The sequence below is a fragment of the Hermetia illucens genome, chromosome 1 (assembly GCF_905115235.1).
Source record: "Hermetia illucens chromosome 1, iHerIll2.2.curated.20191125, whole genome shotgun sequence".
NCBI lineage: Eukaryota > Metazoa > Arthropoda > Insecta > Diptera > Stratiomyidae > Hermetia > Hermetia illucens.
Window position 1 is genome coordinate 221,483,286 of NC_051849.1, and position 17,000 is coordinate 221,500,285.

General features: G+C 43.7%; 1 protein-coding gene across 1 annotated transcript in view; it reads left to right on the top strand.

Annotated features, from left to right (window-relative positions):
* LOC119647404 (plasmanylethanolamine desaturase) overlaps positions 1–11,570 on the top strand; it is a gene marked incomplete at its 5' end in the record, with an annotated part of 31,314 nt that extends 19,744 nt beyond the window's left edge. The window contains 2 exons of the mRNA XM_038048283.1: positions 10,369–10,538; positions 10,635–11,570. Of these exons, the coding sequence (XP_037904211.1) occupies positions 10,369–10,538; positions 10,635–10,725 (261 nt within the window). The remainder of the gene's footprint in view (positions 1–10,368; positions 10,539–10,634) is intronic.
* Positions 11,571–17,000: the final 5,430 nt, after the last annotated feature.

Sequence of the window (17,000 nt, forward strand, 5' to 3'; positions counted from 1 at the left end):
TGCATCCACAAAAAGTAAAACTTCATCGTATATTATCCGGTTAAGAACCTCTTAAGCAGTGCGTTATGATGGATAAGAAACTTTAACAGTAGGCTGAGAGCCATCAAAATTCTTACAATCGCCTACAAACTATTTCTTGAAGCGGTGTCCAGTACTGAAATCACTCATTGACGCGATAATTAATTCCTTTTTGTCACATAAATGTCATACAATACGCTGCATTTCCCGTCACTTGCCGAGGTACCGGAACTAATGCATATCCCATTCTTAACATCTTACGACGATCAAAAAGCATATATGATAGTTCCTTACACTCATCAATTCGCGTTCACATTCCAATTGTCGGATAGTAGCAATCACATACTGTTGACAAAAGCAAAAGATCGTTGCCAAGAAATTCAAGAGTCTGCCTTTCATGCGTAACACCCGTTTATGGAACATGAAAAATATTCCAGATTTGCAGATTGCTAGCCCACAAGTCTTTACCCCTTTTAGTCGGCCTTTACTAAAACAAGCTTAAAAATAAATACTATTAGTCCAGTTGAGGCCTACCCCAACAACACTACCCTGAAATGTTTAGGTCGCTTAAACTATAGTGATACTTCGTTCTTGGCGAAATTAACCTGGTACTTAGCCTTGCCTCCTGCATTTCAGCAGTACCGGCAGTGTTGTTCATGGCCTCCTGGTATAGATTCTTGAAAAGGACCGTGTTCCTTTTCACTTTCAGGAATCCTCACTGTCATTTTTGCTATTAACGTAAAGGCATTCGGCTGGTACTTACTGTGCTGAAATTCGCAGTCACTGTCCGTTCACTGGACGTAAGCGGTTTTTCCAACGAGGACGCGTCTGACAGCATGTTCTTTTGGTTGTTGAGTAGTTCATGAAAGTAGTCAACCCATCGCTCCAATATGCACATACGGCCGGAAATTAGATTTCCCTCTTTGTCTCGGCAGGATGATTATCTAGGTGTATGTTATAAGGCTTCATCTTGCTGACTTGTTGGTAAAACTTGTTGCTCCTTGTATTTCTCCAATTCACAGACTTATTGGTTCTCAAAGGCTTCCTTTTTCTTTCTGTGCCCACGTTCCTAAAGAGTGCAGCATTCTTCCGTTCCGTTCATCATCATCATCAACGGCGCAACAACCGGTATCCGGTCTAGGCCTGCCTTAATAAGGAACTCCAGACATCCCGGTTTTGCGCCGAGGTCCACCAATTCGATATCCCTAAAAGCTGTCTGGCGTCCTGGCCCACGCCATCGCTCCATCTTAGGCAGGGTCTACCTCGTCTTCTTTTCCTACCATAGATATTGCCCTTATAGACTTTCCGGGTGGGATCATCTTCATCCATACGGATTAAGTGACCCGCCCACCGTAACCTATTGAGCCGGATTTTATCCACAACCGGACAGTCATGGTATCGCTCATAGATTTCGTCATTGTGTAGGCTACGGAATCGTCCATCCTCATGTAGGGGGCCAAAAATTCTTCGGAGGATTCTTCTCTCGAACGCGGCCAAGAGTTCGCAATTTTTCTTGCTAAGAACCCAAGTTTCCGAGGAATACATGAGGACTGGCAAGATCATAGTCTTGTACAGTAAGAGCTTTGACCCTATGGCGAGACGTTTCGAGCGGAACAGTCTTTGTAAGCTGAAGTAGGCTCTGTTGGCTGACAACAACCGTGCGCGGATTTCATCATCGTAGTTGTTATCGGTTGTGATTTTCGACCCTAGATAGGAGAAATTGTCAACGGTCTCAAAGTTGTATTCCCCTATCCTTATTCTTGTTCGTGCTTGTGTTTGACCAGTGCGGTTTGATGTTGTTGGTTGATTCGTCTTCGGTGCTGACGTTGCCACCATGTATTTTGTCTTGCCTTCATTGATGTGCAGCCCAAGATCTCGCCCCCATTGCCGCCTGCTCGATCTGGATGAAGGCAGTTTGAACGTCTCGGGTGGTTCTTCCCATGATGTCGATATCGTCAGCATAGGCCAGTAGTTGGGTGGACTTGAAGAGGATCGTACCTCTAGCATTCACCTCAGCATCACGGATCACCTTCTCGAGGGCCAGGTTAAAGAGGACGCATGATAGCGCATACCCTTGTCGTAGACCGTTGTTGATGTCGAATGGTCTTGAGAGTGATCCTGCTGCTTTTATCTGGCCTCGCACATTGGTCAGGGTCAGCCTAGTCAGTCTTATTAATTTCGTCGGGATACCGAATTCTCTCATGGCCGTGTACAGTTTTACCCTGGCTATGCTATCATAGGCGGCTTTAAAGTCGATGAACAGATGGTGCAACTGTTGTCCAGATTCCAACAGTTTTTCCATCGCCTGCCGCAGAGAGAAAATCTGATCTGTTGCTGATTTGCCTGGAGTGAAGCCTCTTTGGTATAGGCCAATGATGTTCTGGGCGTATGGGGCTATCCGGCCTAGCAAGATAGTGGAGAATATCTTATAGATGGTACTCAGCAACGTGATACCTCTATAATTGCTGCACTGTGTGATATCTCCCTTTTTATGTATGAGACAGATAATGCCTCGCTGCCAATCGTCAGGCATTGATTCGCTGTCCCATACCTTGAGCACAAGTTGATGAACCACTTGGTGTAACTGGTCGCCTCCATATTTAACCAATTCGGCTGTAATTCCATCGGCTCCTGGCGACTTATGATTTTTTAGCCGATGAATTGCACGGACTGTTTCTCCTAAACTTGGTGGTGGCAGTATTTGTCCGTCGTCTTCAGTTGGCGGGACCTCCAACTCGCCGATGTTCTGGTTGTTCAGTAGCTCATCAAAGTACTCAACCCATCGCTCTAATATGCCCATTCTGTCGGAAATCAGATTTCCCTCTTTGTCTCGGCAGGATGAGCATCGAGGTGTATAAGGCTTCATCCTGCTGACTTGTTGGTAAAACTTCCGCGCCTGGTGCGGTTGCTCCCTGTACTTTTCTAGTTCACAGACTTGTTGGTTCTCCCAGGCTTCCTTTTTCCGTCTGTGAAGTCGCTTCTCCGCTCGACGGAGTTCGTGATAAGTCTCTGCGCGTGCCCGCGTTCTTTGAGAATGCAACATTACTCGGTATGCGGCATTCTTCCGTTCCGTTGCTAGCTTACATTCATCGTCAAACCAGCCGTTCCGACTCCTTTTGCGGCTGGGGCCAAGTATATTTGTGGCCGTATCCATGATAACGTTCTTCAGGTGGTTGTGAAGATCATTAGTTGATGCCTCATCTCCAGGTCCTCTATTGACTGTGGTTATTGCGGCATCCATTTCCCTCTTATAGGTGTCGCGGAGGGTTGTGTTGTGGATGGCTTCAGTGTTCACTCTCACCTGATTGTCAGAGGGGATTCTAGGTGGTATTGTTATTCGAGCTCGGAGCACCATGCCAACGAGATAGTGATCCGAGTCTATATTGGCCCCCCTATATGTTCTGACATTCATCAAGGCTGAGAGGTGGCGGCGTTCGATCAACACGTGGTCAATTTGGTTGAAAGTGGTCCCGTCTGGAGAGGCCCACGTATGTTTGTGGACCGCTTTCCGCGCAAACCAGGTACTTCCAACAACCATTTCGTGTGACCCTGCTAATTGAATAGTCCGCAGTCCGTTATCATTTGTTTTTTCGTGTAAGCTATGGGAGCCAACGTATCGCCTGAATACGGGCTCCTTCTCTACTTGGCTGTTAAAATCCCCAAGTATGATTTTGATATCATATCTGGGACAGGCTTCGAGGGTTCTTTCTACTGCCTCGTAGAAGGTATCCTTCTCCGACTCTGCAGTCTCCTCTGTAGGGGCGTGAACGTTTATGAGGCTTATATTTCTAAACTTGCCTCGCAAGCGCAGAATGCATAGCCGTTCGCTTATACTTTCAAAGCCGATAACAGCAGGTTTCATTTTTTGGCTGACTAAGAAACCTACTCCGAGCACATGGTTTACTGGATGGCCGCTATAATATATGGTGTAGTGGCTCTTCTCCAGGAAACCGGTCCCTGTCCATCGCATCTCTTGCAACGCTGTTACATCAGCCCTATATTGGGACAGGGTATCGGCTAGCTGCTTATCAGCTTCATCTCTGTACAGGGAGCGCACGTTCCATGAGAAAATGCGCAAATCGTTGTTCCTTTGTCGTTGCCGGGTCCGTCGTTTTAACATCCGTCCTATCCGAGGCTCCTGTTGTGGCTTCGTAACAGGTTGTTTTCCGTGTAGGGTTGTCAGCCCTACCCAACCCCCAACCTGGAGGACCAGTTGGTACAATTTGTCCCGTTTTTAGGCGCGGGAGACTCGCCTTCATCCTTCTCCGTCTGCAGCTTTTCGTCAAGAAAGAGCTCCCAGCGGTCACCACGTGGAGGTGGAGATAGGGTTTGGTAGTAGAGCTGTTGGTGTTGGTTCAGCAGGCATTTCCCAGGTTTTATGCTCCATCGTGGGTACCAATCCACGTTTCGCCCCGGGACCTATACTACCCTTTGACCACCACCGTTCCGTTGCTAGCTTAAATTCACCGTCAAACCAGTCACCCCGACTTTTTTTGCGACTGGGGCCAAATATGTTTGCGCTCGAATCAATGATAACGTTCTTCATGTGGTTCTGAAGATCATTTCTCGATGCTTCATCTCTAGAACTTCTGTTATCTGCGTGGTGTAGGTGGTGTTTTTGGTGTTTTTATGTAAACTATGAAAGCCAACGTACCTCCTCAATACGGTTTCCATCCCTACCCCATCCCTATTGACTGTTGCATGATTTTGATATCTTTTCATGTTTTGGCTGATTAGGAAACCTACTCTGAGCACATGGTTTACTCAATGGCTGCTATAATATATGGTGTAGTGGCTCTTCTTCAGGAAACCGGTCTCTGTCCAGCGTATCTCTTGTAACATTGTTACATCAGCCTTATTTTGGGACAGAGTATCGGCTAGCTGCTGTGGCAGCGTTCGATCTACACAGGGAGCGCACGTTCCATGAGAAAACCTTCGTCCGTTTTAGTTACCGAGTCCTTCGTTGTATTGTCAATCCAGTCCCAAGGATCCTTTCGTGGCATAACAAGTTGTTATCCGTGTAGGATTGTTAGCTCTACCAACCCCCAACCTGAAGGACCAGTTGGTACCATTTGTCCGTTTCTGGCGCTGAAGATTCGCCATCACCCTTCCCCGTCTGCAGTTTTTCATTAAGAAAGAACTCCCAGGTGGAGATAGAATTTGGTATTAGAGCAGTTGGTGTTGGTTCAGCAGGTGAGATAAAACCTCTGTGTCCTAACAAGAAGATAATATCTGAGAACCAAGAACCTCGGCCCTCATCTCGCCGAACTCGTAGCATTCGGGCTAGCTCCACCACGTACCGTCCGGTTCCTCATATTATCTCGCGCAATCGGTGTTCATCTATCAGGGGAGTTTGGTTGGTTGACAGCCTTGTTGACCACGTTGGCTCCATGATGATGCAACCCTGGACTCTCATCATAACAGAGTTGGCGCCCAACGTGGGGCCACAGTTGTTGCGTACGTAACACCTCATATATCTGGATATATGGCCGCATATATATAAATAGGAGCAACCCCATCCTTAAAGCAACTAACCATTTTTCAAATGTATCCTTCTGTCATTTCCATTCATAATTATAGACGAAGCGTCACTTTCGTACTCAAAAAATGATTAAATATTCGCATTCCTACAAAATATTGTTTGACCTAATAAACCAAATTAAAGTTCGCCTACGTTGAATTAAATATATAAAGCATGGCCTTGTACAATTCTCAAAAAAAGCTTATGTCTAACCAACGACAGACACACCCTCACAGTAAAAACGCAAAAAAATCGTTTTGTTAATTAAATATATATGTACGTACCCATCAAGCGTTCCTATCAAAACGAAAAGAATGAAAGATACATACATATGTGTGTAAGTTGGTGATGTAATAGGAAAAATTCAATGGGAGTGATAAATTGTCTGGATTCCTTTTTATTTAAATGACCGTCGTCGGGGGTGATATCAGTGAGTTTATCTGTGGAGGATGAAACAAGTTAATTGCTCTAATGGATGATAGTATGCAGGTCAAGGAAGAATCTTCATTGTAATTTTTATCTAATGGATTGGAGTTAGTTAGTTAGTTTAGTTAACTGGGGAGAGCCGCAGCTCCGAGCACTCAGGCCATTGTACTATCCCCGTAAGTTGCCTATTCAATGGCTTCCCGCCTACGATGTTCGTAGGCTTTAGCGAATCTGAGAACATTCTCAAGAGACAGAGAGTGTGCAGAATCTTCATTGAAGAAAACCTTGCCAAGGTGTCTTCGTCTGAGATCTGAGGATGCCGGGCAGCTGCACAAAAAGTGCAGGGCTGTCTCCTCCTCCTCCTCATATTGGCTGCATACAGCTGAAACCCTTAACCCAATCTTTTCCATATGGTAGTTTAAGGGGCAGTGTCCCGTCAAAAGCCCTACTAGGGTTTTCATGTCCCACTTCTTAAGGGACAACAAAAATGCCGCTCTAGTGGCCTTAGGCTCCTTCACAAGGATTTTCGCTTGCCGGCAAGAGTCCAAATTTCTCCACTCGGTTGCGTGAATCCTTGCGATTTCACCTTTCAGAGTAGACTTGACAGTAGATGGTCGGATTCCAAGAGCTGGTTCTGGCCCCACCATTGTAGATCCAGACCCTCGGCGAGCCAGTCTGTCAGCCTCCTCATTACCGGCGATGTTAGAGTGTCCCGGCACCCACATCAGGAATGTTTCGTCCAGTCAGCCAAGTTTCAGCCGCACCTGATGACAACTCCACACCAACTGGCTTGATATGTTGTTGCCATTTAGTGCTGTTAATGCCGCCCGACTGTCGGAACAGATTCGAATGGTGCGACCCCTCCATTTTTGTCGCAGATATTCTTCTGCTGCCAATGAAATGGCATATATTTCTGCCTGGAATATGGTCGTCATTTTTCCGAGGGGTCGGACCAGTTCTATAATCGGATTCTCCGAGAACACACCTGCACCCGATCTGTGAAGATTATTAGGTCTGTAATCTGAAAAGACTCATGGCCACTTGTCGACCATTCTTCTCTTTCGGTGATTACGACAGTGTATGTCTTTTCAAAGACGAATCTGGAAACCATATGATCGGTCGGCATCAGGGCTACCGGATGTTTTTCAAGGAATTTCCAAATAGGCGCATGCCCGTTGGATTTGCCGCCTTTCCACGCCTCAATGGTATCGAGCCTATATGCGTCGTTGGCTGCTTTCCGTTTCACCTCCAAGTGGATGGGGGGTAAATTTAGGATGGCTTCAAGTGCCGCAGTCGGCGTAGTACTCATTGCTCCAGTAATACTTAGGCAACCAAGTCTCTGAATCTGCGTTAGCAGCTTCCTGCTGTTAGCAAAGTTCAGTCTTGGCCACGAGACGATGCATGCATACATCAAAGTGGGTTTTATTATGGATGTATACATCCAGTGTATCCGTTTAGGTGAAAGTCCCCAGGTCTTGCCTATCGCATTCCTACAGCACCAGAGCAATCTGCAGGATTTCTGATATTGTTCCTGGATATGATGCTTCCACGTTAACTTGGAGTCCAAATGTACTTCTAAGTACTTGACTGTTTGTACCAGCTGGATTTCCGCCCCTGCTAAGGTGGGTAACGTACAGCTGCCCCACCTGACGTTCCTAGTGAACATAACTAGTCCAGTCTTTCTAGCGTTCACCGTGAGTCCATTGCGGAGGCACCAGCTGTCGATTACATACAGAGTTGAATTCAAGCGGTCGCATACTGTGTCCGCAAACTTGCCGGTAATTATTACGGCTAGGTCGTCCGCAAATACTTGTGCGAAGACTTTTTTGTCCTCCAGGAGCCACAGCAGGGTATCCATCACCAAGAGCCATAACAGTGGAGAGAGAACCCCTCCCTGTGGGCATCCCCTGAGATATCCTGCTTCAATAGATTTCTGGCCGACCGATATGTGGATTTTTCTCCACTCTAGCGTGTGAAGGATCCAACTGATTAGCAGCGGTTCGATTCCATGCTGTCTTGCCGCATCACAAATTGCCGCGAGAGAGACATAATTGGAAGGCACCTTCGATGTCCATGAATGCACCTAAGGCGTATTCTTTTTCGGACATGGCCTTTTCAATTTTTGCCGTAAGTTCATGGAGTGCTGTCTCCGTGGATTTGCCTTTCTGGTAGGCGTGTTACGTATGGTGAAGTGACCATTTAGGAATGTGTGTATCCCTTATGAACCGATCTACTAGTCTTTCTAGTCCTTTTAGCAGAAAGAACGTTAGGCTGATCGGTTGAAAGTTTTTTGCGTCTGTGCAGGTGGGTTTACCTGGTTTTGGAATGAACAACACCTTCACATCCCGCCATTTAATTGGAATATAAGCGTGTGCAAGGCATGCACGATATAAATTCCGAATGTGTAGACCCAGGGCATCCATTCCTTCTATTACTAGCGCAGGGATGATGCCATCCGGACCTGCAGACTTGTATCTATGGAACGAGTTAAATGCCCATTACACTCGCTCCAGTGATACTACTTTGCATGCCAGATTCCAGTCTCTCGGTTGAGGACTGTATGCACCTGTTGGCCCCGAGATTAGATTTTGGATGCTGCCTGGGAAGTGTACTTCAAGCAAATGATTTGCCGTTTCTTCATCGCTTTCTGTGTACTTCCCATTCTGTTCTTTGACTAGAATCCGCTTCAGCTTTGAGGTTGCCTCAAGAGAGTTAATCTCTTCGCAAAAGCGTCTCCAAGATGATCATTTAGCCGATCTTATGCTCATCTTTAGAGCCTTCTGTGCCTCTTTATAGCGATTCCAGCTAGTGCCTGATTCACCCTTCAGAGCACGATTAAGGAGCATCCTTGTCGTTCTCCTCTGCTTTGCCAAATCCGAGTTCCACCATGGTGTTTTACCCTTCTTTGGCATCTTGAGTGGACAGCTTTCTTCGAAAGCTTCTCTCATGCTAGTCGTGATCATCTGGGTTGTCTTCTCAATTCCAGCAATGGATTTGATGCGCTTCCCAGGGATCGTGACTCGGGCGCTCAATTCTGTTTGATACATTACTCAATCTGTCTTCCTCGGATTCCGAAATGGAGTGGATGGAGGTGGATCCATGCCCAGAACGAAATCAATGCGTCTGTGATCCGAGAGTGTGATATCGTTTGATACTCTTCGATCAGAGCCGCGATGTCAGGAGATGGCACCGTGATGTCGATGACCTCTCGCCTGACCACGTTGAAGAAAGTGGGTTCATTACCCACATTTAGGATCTGCAAATCGGTTCTTACTAGATACTCCAGTAGTCTCGATCTTCTTGCATTGATGTTCGAACTTCCCCAGCATATGTGGTGAGCGTTGACATCACATCCTGCTATTACCCCCATGCCTCTACTTTTGCCATATTGGATAGCTCTGATGAATGTTCCACTGGGAACGTCTTCTGCGTCGTAGGGGATCTTTATCTCCCTGTTGACTTTTTATGGTTAGCTTACCCGATGTGGTGTCGCCATCACATAGGTCGTTAACCAGGTTAGCCTGGAAGTCTTTGGAGACTACCATGCAGGTGCGGGGTCGATCGCTTCTATTGGCATACAATAGGTCAGCATGTTGGAAGTTTAGGCCCCTGACTGCCCCACCAACAACCCACGGTTCTTGTATGAGGTATATAAATGTCTTGCAGCTATTGATCCGATGACTGATAAGTGCAGTCGCCGCTTTACAATGCTGCAAAATAGATTGGGGTTAGTATAGGATACCATACAGTGGAAATACCACGAGTATCATTCCTTAAAGTTGTTGAAATGTCTGCTCTGTGTATTCAGAAATGAATAACCAGACTAGAAACACATTCCATGTTTCTAATATACAATATTTCGTCACAACAAAATTTGCAGAGCAAAAAATCGTAAATATCCAACCACCCACTTCCTTATCGTCTGAGTTTGTAAGGAATTATGCCGACAGCAGAAGTGACCATTTCAACAACGATGGAATTAGTTTCATAGTACGTGGGCTTGAAGTTCCTCTAGATACAATGCCTTCCACTCACCACATGAATCACATAAAAAAATCATGATCTTTGTTGTCCTTTCTTCACAATTTTCAATTTCCTGAGGCAGAAGGAGCACCATTCAAGTGTCTCCGCTTCGTTTCCGCATACTATCCGGGCAAGGCTATCGTGTAAATAGAATTTTGAATGTCCATTTATTCGCAATAGGAGCAGAGCGAAATTTTGCATGAAGAGACTATAAATGATATCATGTTCCGGAAAAGTAGAGAACCTCTTGCCGGACGGACGATCTAAAAAGTGTCATAAATATCGCATGTGGTATGCACTCCTTATAAAATGGAAACTCTTCCTTTTTCGTGAATATTTCAAAGACTGAATGAAAACTCGATGCAACGCTCTCATTTCAGATTCACAAGTGGTCTCATACGTACTGGGCGCTACCCCGCTGGGTGCTATTCTTGCAGGAGAACCATATCATCCTTCCGCGACGACATCATCGCATCCACCATGTTGCACCCCACGAGACGTACTTCTGCATTACTACCGGCTGGCTGAATTGGCCCCTCGAGAAAATAAGGTCAGTAGAGTTTAAAATTACACATAGTCGCGGCGACGTCCTTTTGCCGCTTAAATGGACAATTTATGCGAAATTCAGTGTCTGCTTCCCTTCCAGGTTCTGGCCTAGTCTGGAAATTGTTATTGAGTATCTGACCGGATACAAACCGCGCGCTGACGACATGAAGTGGGCGCAGAAAGTCGATTAGCGAAAATTCAATACTTGGAGCCTTTTGTGGTGCTACCGACATTGGAATGGACAAATATCACGACCCTACCACTTTCATTGCACATCGATTATTATTTATACTCATTTCAGTAAGCCGTAACCAACCAAACGTTAGAGGAGGCTCTAATTAGGAGGAGTCATGAGGAGCGCTGGACCACTTATTTTTTCGCTAGGAATTTTTTACACCCTCGATGTAACGCATAAGTGCCTTTTTGGTAACTCATAGCAGGACGCGATCCACGATACTTACAACCAGATAACAGCCAACTATTATCATGCGACTGCAAATAAACAGAATAAACTACTAAGTCATCGCCTATTACCATTCTAAAATGCAAGAGATGCATCTTTATCTTAATCTTGTGTTTCCAACAACAGCAAAGAACAAATCCTTATGCAGAAAAACTGATACAAATGTTGCCTTGCTGGTCCTCGGCAAGGTGAGCGACTGCAAGTATCGCATGTACAAATTTATTTTAGAAAATATTGAAGCGTTGAAAAAGGATTACTCATTACGGGTACCTACTTGCATAACTTTCTTGCTTAGCAAGCTTGCACTGAGGTGATTCAACCGTAGCTGCCTACTCAATTTGATATGTTCTCGGGATAAGGAACGAGAGAAACACTTTCATTGTTAGAAATATAAATAAAACGCCTTTAAACAACATAAATTTAGTGATTTATAAAAAAAAACTAAAATATAAACTCTTTATTGAAAAATTGACCAAAATTTTACAAAGCAAAAATCAAAAAAATTAAAAATTGGAACTTATATCGCAAAAAGATTAATTAAACGATATCAATTTTATTTATAACAAATAAATTGAGTTTTATTTGAGATGAAAAGTTAACTTTTATATCCATGAATGGAATTCATAAAAAACTATATGAGTCGCTATTTGAATTTTCCGCCTTTTGTGGAGTTAAGCGCTAGCAACCTTAAAAAAAAATTTGACAGCTGACACTTGAAGACTAGTAAAAATGCTGCGTTACACGATAGAACAACGTGTCTTTATTATTGAATATTATCTCAAAAATAATGAAACGAGTCGACCCCGCTTGTGAGCGGGTCAAAGACTGAAGAAAAAGATCTGAAAAATAATGAAAATTTCATAAAGAAAATATGGTCAGAATGCATCAACTGTTAAAATACTAATTGTAAAATTCAAAGACATTGGATCTTTTGGAAACACTAAACACACTAGTCACTGGCTCTAAGTTCCTCGATTGCGACGGTTACTGCGGGAAATCTTACCACATCAAATGCCTAGGTATCACTGCAGTATTCGATTCGAGCAAAGTTCGCTAAAAACATATCTTATCGCTGCAACACTTGCCATGGCTCCACGCTGTCTGATGCAATACAGTTGCTCAATAAACAGTCCTCGACCTTGGCCGCCATTCAGTGCGCCGTTGAGACTTCCGCTTTGGTACCGAAGTCAAATGGATTCCCTCTATCGGCGGCTTCTATTGTATCTACTGTACATCCAGCTGTGTCTACATCTCCTTCTGCCAAGGACGACCATACCAAGCCCCCTGATTCAGCCCAATCACTGAATTCCGCCGAAAACGTGAATCGCAACACTAGTGCAGTGCCAAAAATGCAACGATCAACGTCGTCATCTGCGTGTTCCCGACGGCTCAGGAATCCGTTAGACGAGACTGTGACTATCGAAAAGGCGCTTCCTACTGTGCATAACAATGTAGCCTCAACATCATCTCAGGAGTCTATGCACCAGGCCTCTCAATCGCCTGCAATGCCCTCCTGCATCAGGGTTGCTTCCACTGGCTCTACACCCCTAATCCAGCGGCCCCCATGCGACGAGTTACGGTCGACCGAACCTCCGATCCTGTCTCGCTCCATCGCGCCTACGACGGGACAATATCCGCAGCCTCCTCAGCAAGTTTCGAATCGAAACACAGCCGCCCCACTTTTTGACATCGTTCCTGTCGCCAACGAAGCTCCGCTTCTCGCTACCGCCATATATCCTGGCACTTCATCCATCCATACCAGTGGCCCCAAGCTAAAGGTGGCGTCCCCACCTAAACAGCTCTTCATCTCCAGGCTAGCGTTCACAACTTCTACGGACGATGTTCTGGAGTATATAAGGAGCAAAGTTGGTTTGTCCTGCATTAAACTCACAAAAGACAACAACACCGACCAGGTGATTGCATCTTTCAAGGTTACTTATCCACACGAAGTTGATGTCCTCGGCAACCCTTCTTTCTGGCCTGAAGGTGTATTCATCAAGCCATATAAGCGCCGCAATTCGCGGGTAAATTTCAGGGCGACCCACCTGCTTCGCCGAGCTATATAACTGAATTCATGTTCACTGTCCGTCTGTTTTATCAGAACGTCAGGGGTTTAAGAACCATGCTGGGGGCCTTCAATTTATCCGCGCTGGCTCAGCAACACCATGCCATCTGTATCTCTGAAACCTGGCTAGACGATGCCATATTATACTCCGAGCTCCCCGAAGGGTACTCCACTTTCCGCTGTGACAGGGACCGGGATGCTTCTCGTAAGTCCACCGGCGGTGGGATCCTAATTGCTATAAAAGATTTACTCCCCGCCGAACTCGTCTTCTCCTCCTCTGGCTTTCCTTTTGATTGTGTGGCTCTTCATGTCTCCCCGCCCAACTTCTTCCCGTTCATTGTTTCTTGTGTATATGTCCTCTGTGCTAGCCCTTCTCACCTCTATGAAGAACTGTTTGACAGTTTGTCTGAACTCCTTACCGTCAGATTCCCTTCCCTCCCTTTCTTCCTTTGTGGAGATTTCAACCTCCCCATGCTCAACTGGCCTAATCATCCTAGCCTTCCAATTCCTTCCAACAACCTCTCCCATTCTTCCCTCCCACTTTCTTCCTTAATGAGTTAACAAATAACAGTTGACAAATGGGTTAACAAATGAAACGATATTTGTTTTATACTTTTTTATTCATTCACGAGGGCCAGAGTGCTTACGCTCTGGTAGTACTCGAGGAACTGCTGATCTCCGTTTCTACACCTCCTTAAATACTACGTCTTATTTACTAATGAGTCGACAGGGAAATATACAACACATATTTCCTTGTGACCCATGGTTCTTATCTTTAACACAGGGAAACTATACAAAACATGTTTCCCTATGACCTGTGATCTTAATTACTATATGGGTTCAGACTTTTATTACCCATGATGATAATGTTCCTGGAAGGTGGGGGATTTATTTATCTAATGGAATATTATTCCAGGAAGGTCGGGGATTTATTTACCTAATGGGATATTATTCCAGGAAGGACTACAGACATTGTTATCTATTGAATTGCAGATGGTTGGCATCTGCTTCGTCGACTATGACTACTCCCCATCTTAAGCAGATTCGTCCCGAATCTGTTGCAAGTTGCTATTGATGGTTTTCAGGATGAGCTGCATTCTCTCGTCGTTGTTGAATTGGACTGGGGGTATGATTGTTGATGAGTATTGTATTCTCGTCGATTTGTACAATTGGTGAAATGTGGTGGGCTGTCGTGGTGTTGCACGTGGCTGTGGCGTTACTGAAAATCTGCACTAAACAGTGGTCGAAGGGATACTTCTGCCAGATAGATAAACTTAAGGCTTCTTTGCAATTTCTTAATGCTTGGTTTCCTGACTCACACGTAGAGATATTCTGATGAAGCAGATTTAGAATAGTATTATTATGAACTACGGAAGAAACTTTTACTAATGGACAGATTTCCTCAATTTTTGGAATTTTAATTAAATATTTTAATATGCTTTCGTCGGAATAGACTTTAACTTGTGAGGCTGTCATTAAATCATTTAGACTAATAGTAACGTTTGAATTAATCAAATCTCTTATTTCATAATTTGCTAAAATAATAGGATTTACAATGTTTAAGCGTGCAAAAGTAACCGAGTAGACGACATTATCTAATAGACCTATTGCTCCTTCATTTCTTATTGAGATTAGTTGAAATAGGGTGGATCTTGCAGAATTTTCCACCCTAATGGAATTACGTTGAATCGTATGAATTTGAGTGGTTAATTCGTTAATTTTTGCAGTGAGTTCTGTATTGGTCTCAATTTGTTGAATTTCCGCTATAAGCAATCTAGATTGTTTTTCTTGAAGTATTGTCCAGTCACTATGATCAGGAGTGCCAGTAATAAATTTCAATGCAGAGCCTATGAAATCAATTGGTCTTTTTTGTTTGTGGAATCGCAAGGAGTTTAGTAATTTCGTTAAAATCAGCTTCAAGAGATGCTTTTTCTTCTTTAACTTTAAATAGCTTTTCAAAGTTCTGAATATTTTCTGCGATTACTTCGAATTCGGTTAGGTTCACGGTGTGTATTAAATAAATAAATTCTTGGTAAATCGCGACGTTACCCTTCCGGAAAGGTATATACATAGCCGTTGAGAAGTCCAATAGTCGTGCGTTGGTTGTGGTGAAGACTAGTAATCCGAAAAGATTTTTATCGAATATGATCTTTGTGAATCTTTTTGCCATCAAGTAATACAGTTGTCCCTAGATCTTCTTGAACAATCTTCTTTACGTATCTCCTAGTCAGTTTTGTTCCTCGCCGTTTGTCTATTCTAACAAATATTTCTTGACCGGCGTGGAATTCACGGGATACCCGTTTCTTATTCTGGATTTGACATTGTTTCTCTTGAGCTTTCTGGAGGAGATATCTTACTTCCTTAATTTCCTTTTCAGGTAGGGAAAATAAGACGTCTACAGGTCTTCTTTTAGTTACGGAGTGAATTGAACCATTATATTTGATGGCGGCTGTTAATATTATTTCCTCAGTGTCATCGGTGTGGTTCTCCATATTCAAAGTTCTCGAAATTTCAGCAAGTGTTGAATGGAATCTCTCTATTTGACCATTACTTACGCTATGCATTGCAGGTACGGTATAGTGAGATAAGTTGAACTTGTTTTTAATCAGAGATTCGATAGTTTGAGAACAGAATGAAGGTTCATTGTCAGTAACCAGTATTCTTGGTTTCCTAAAAAATCCAATAATCTTGAGTAGAACATTCTTTGTATCGACTATGCATCGAGAGGATATACGTTCTACAATGGCAAACTTAGAGAACTTGTCGATACATGTGATAAAGTAAAGACCATTTGTGTTAAAAATATCCACGTGCAAGATCTCACCAGGGTAGTTGGGGATTGGAGTAGGAGTCAACATCTCTTTCTTCGGATGTCTTGCATACTTTCCTTGCGCACAAATAGCACATTTTCCCACGAAAGCCTTAATTTTCTGCCTAAGCTTGGGAAAGAAATAGCTATCTAAAATTTGCTGGTAGTTCTCGTTTGCTGAACGGCGTGCTCTTTCATGCTCTATAGCTATGGTTTCCACTTGATCGTTACTATTGAGAAGATCAATAACGAATTTAGTAGTGTGCCTAAATCGGACTGATGGAAATAGTTCCACTAATTCGTTTTGAATTTTTCCGAGCACATCAAGCGGACAATAAATTCCGTTTACAATATTATATGATAGTTAATTACATTTTTAAGAACCATATATAATGAATGAAAATCCTTAAATTGAATATCGTGTCGGAGATAGCCGGCGAACGGTGCTGTCGTTTTTATTTCGGTTGATTCTGCCAGTGATAAAAATATTTGGTTTCTGAAACTATTTATCGGTTTTTACACGGTCCGTATGTACTGAGTAAAAGATACTTCACTGTTTGTGCAAGTTCTTCCAGTGGAATTATCGTTGCTGAGATGTTGAATGTACTGACGAGATAGAGCGTCTGCTACGACATTACTATTGCCAGGTTTGTAAAAAATTTTTGGTGAAAATTCCTCAATGAAACTTCTCCAACGTTTAAGTTTTGTGTTTGGATTACGGTCGGAAATGGAGAATGTAAGCGGTTGGTGATCGGTAAATATTGTGAGATCACTAACGCCATATAAGTAGTTCCGTAACGTTTGAAGTGCCCATACTATAGCTAACATTTCCCGTTCATTAGTTGCATAATTTTCTTCAGTAGTACTAAGGGTGCGAGATATGAAAGTAATTGGTTTTCTGTTCTGCGAAAGAACTGCGCCTATAGCTACTGAAGATGCGTCAGTAGTCAGTTCGAATGGCTTTCTAAAATCCGGGAAAAGGAGGGTTACATCTTCAGATACCAGGATTTTTTTCTAATTTATTGAAAGCTTCTCTAGCCGTTGAGGACAACGCTATTTTTCTATTTTTGGATTGGTTGGTGCCAATATTTCCATTATCGCCTCGTAATATTTCCGTTAACGGTTTGGC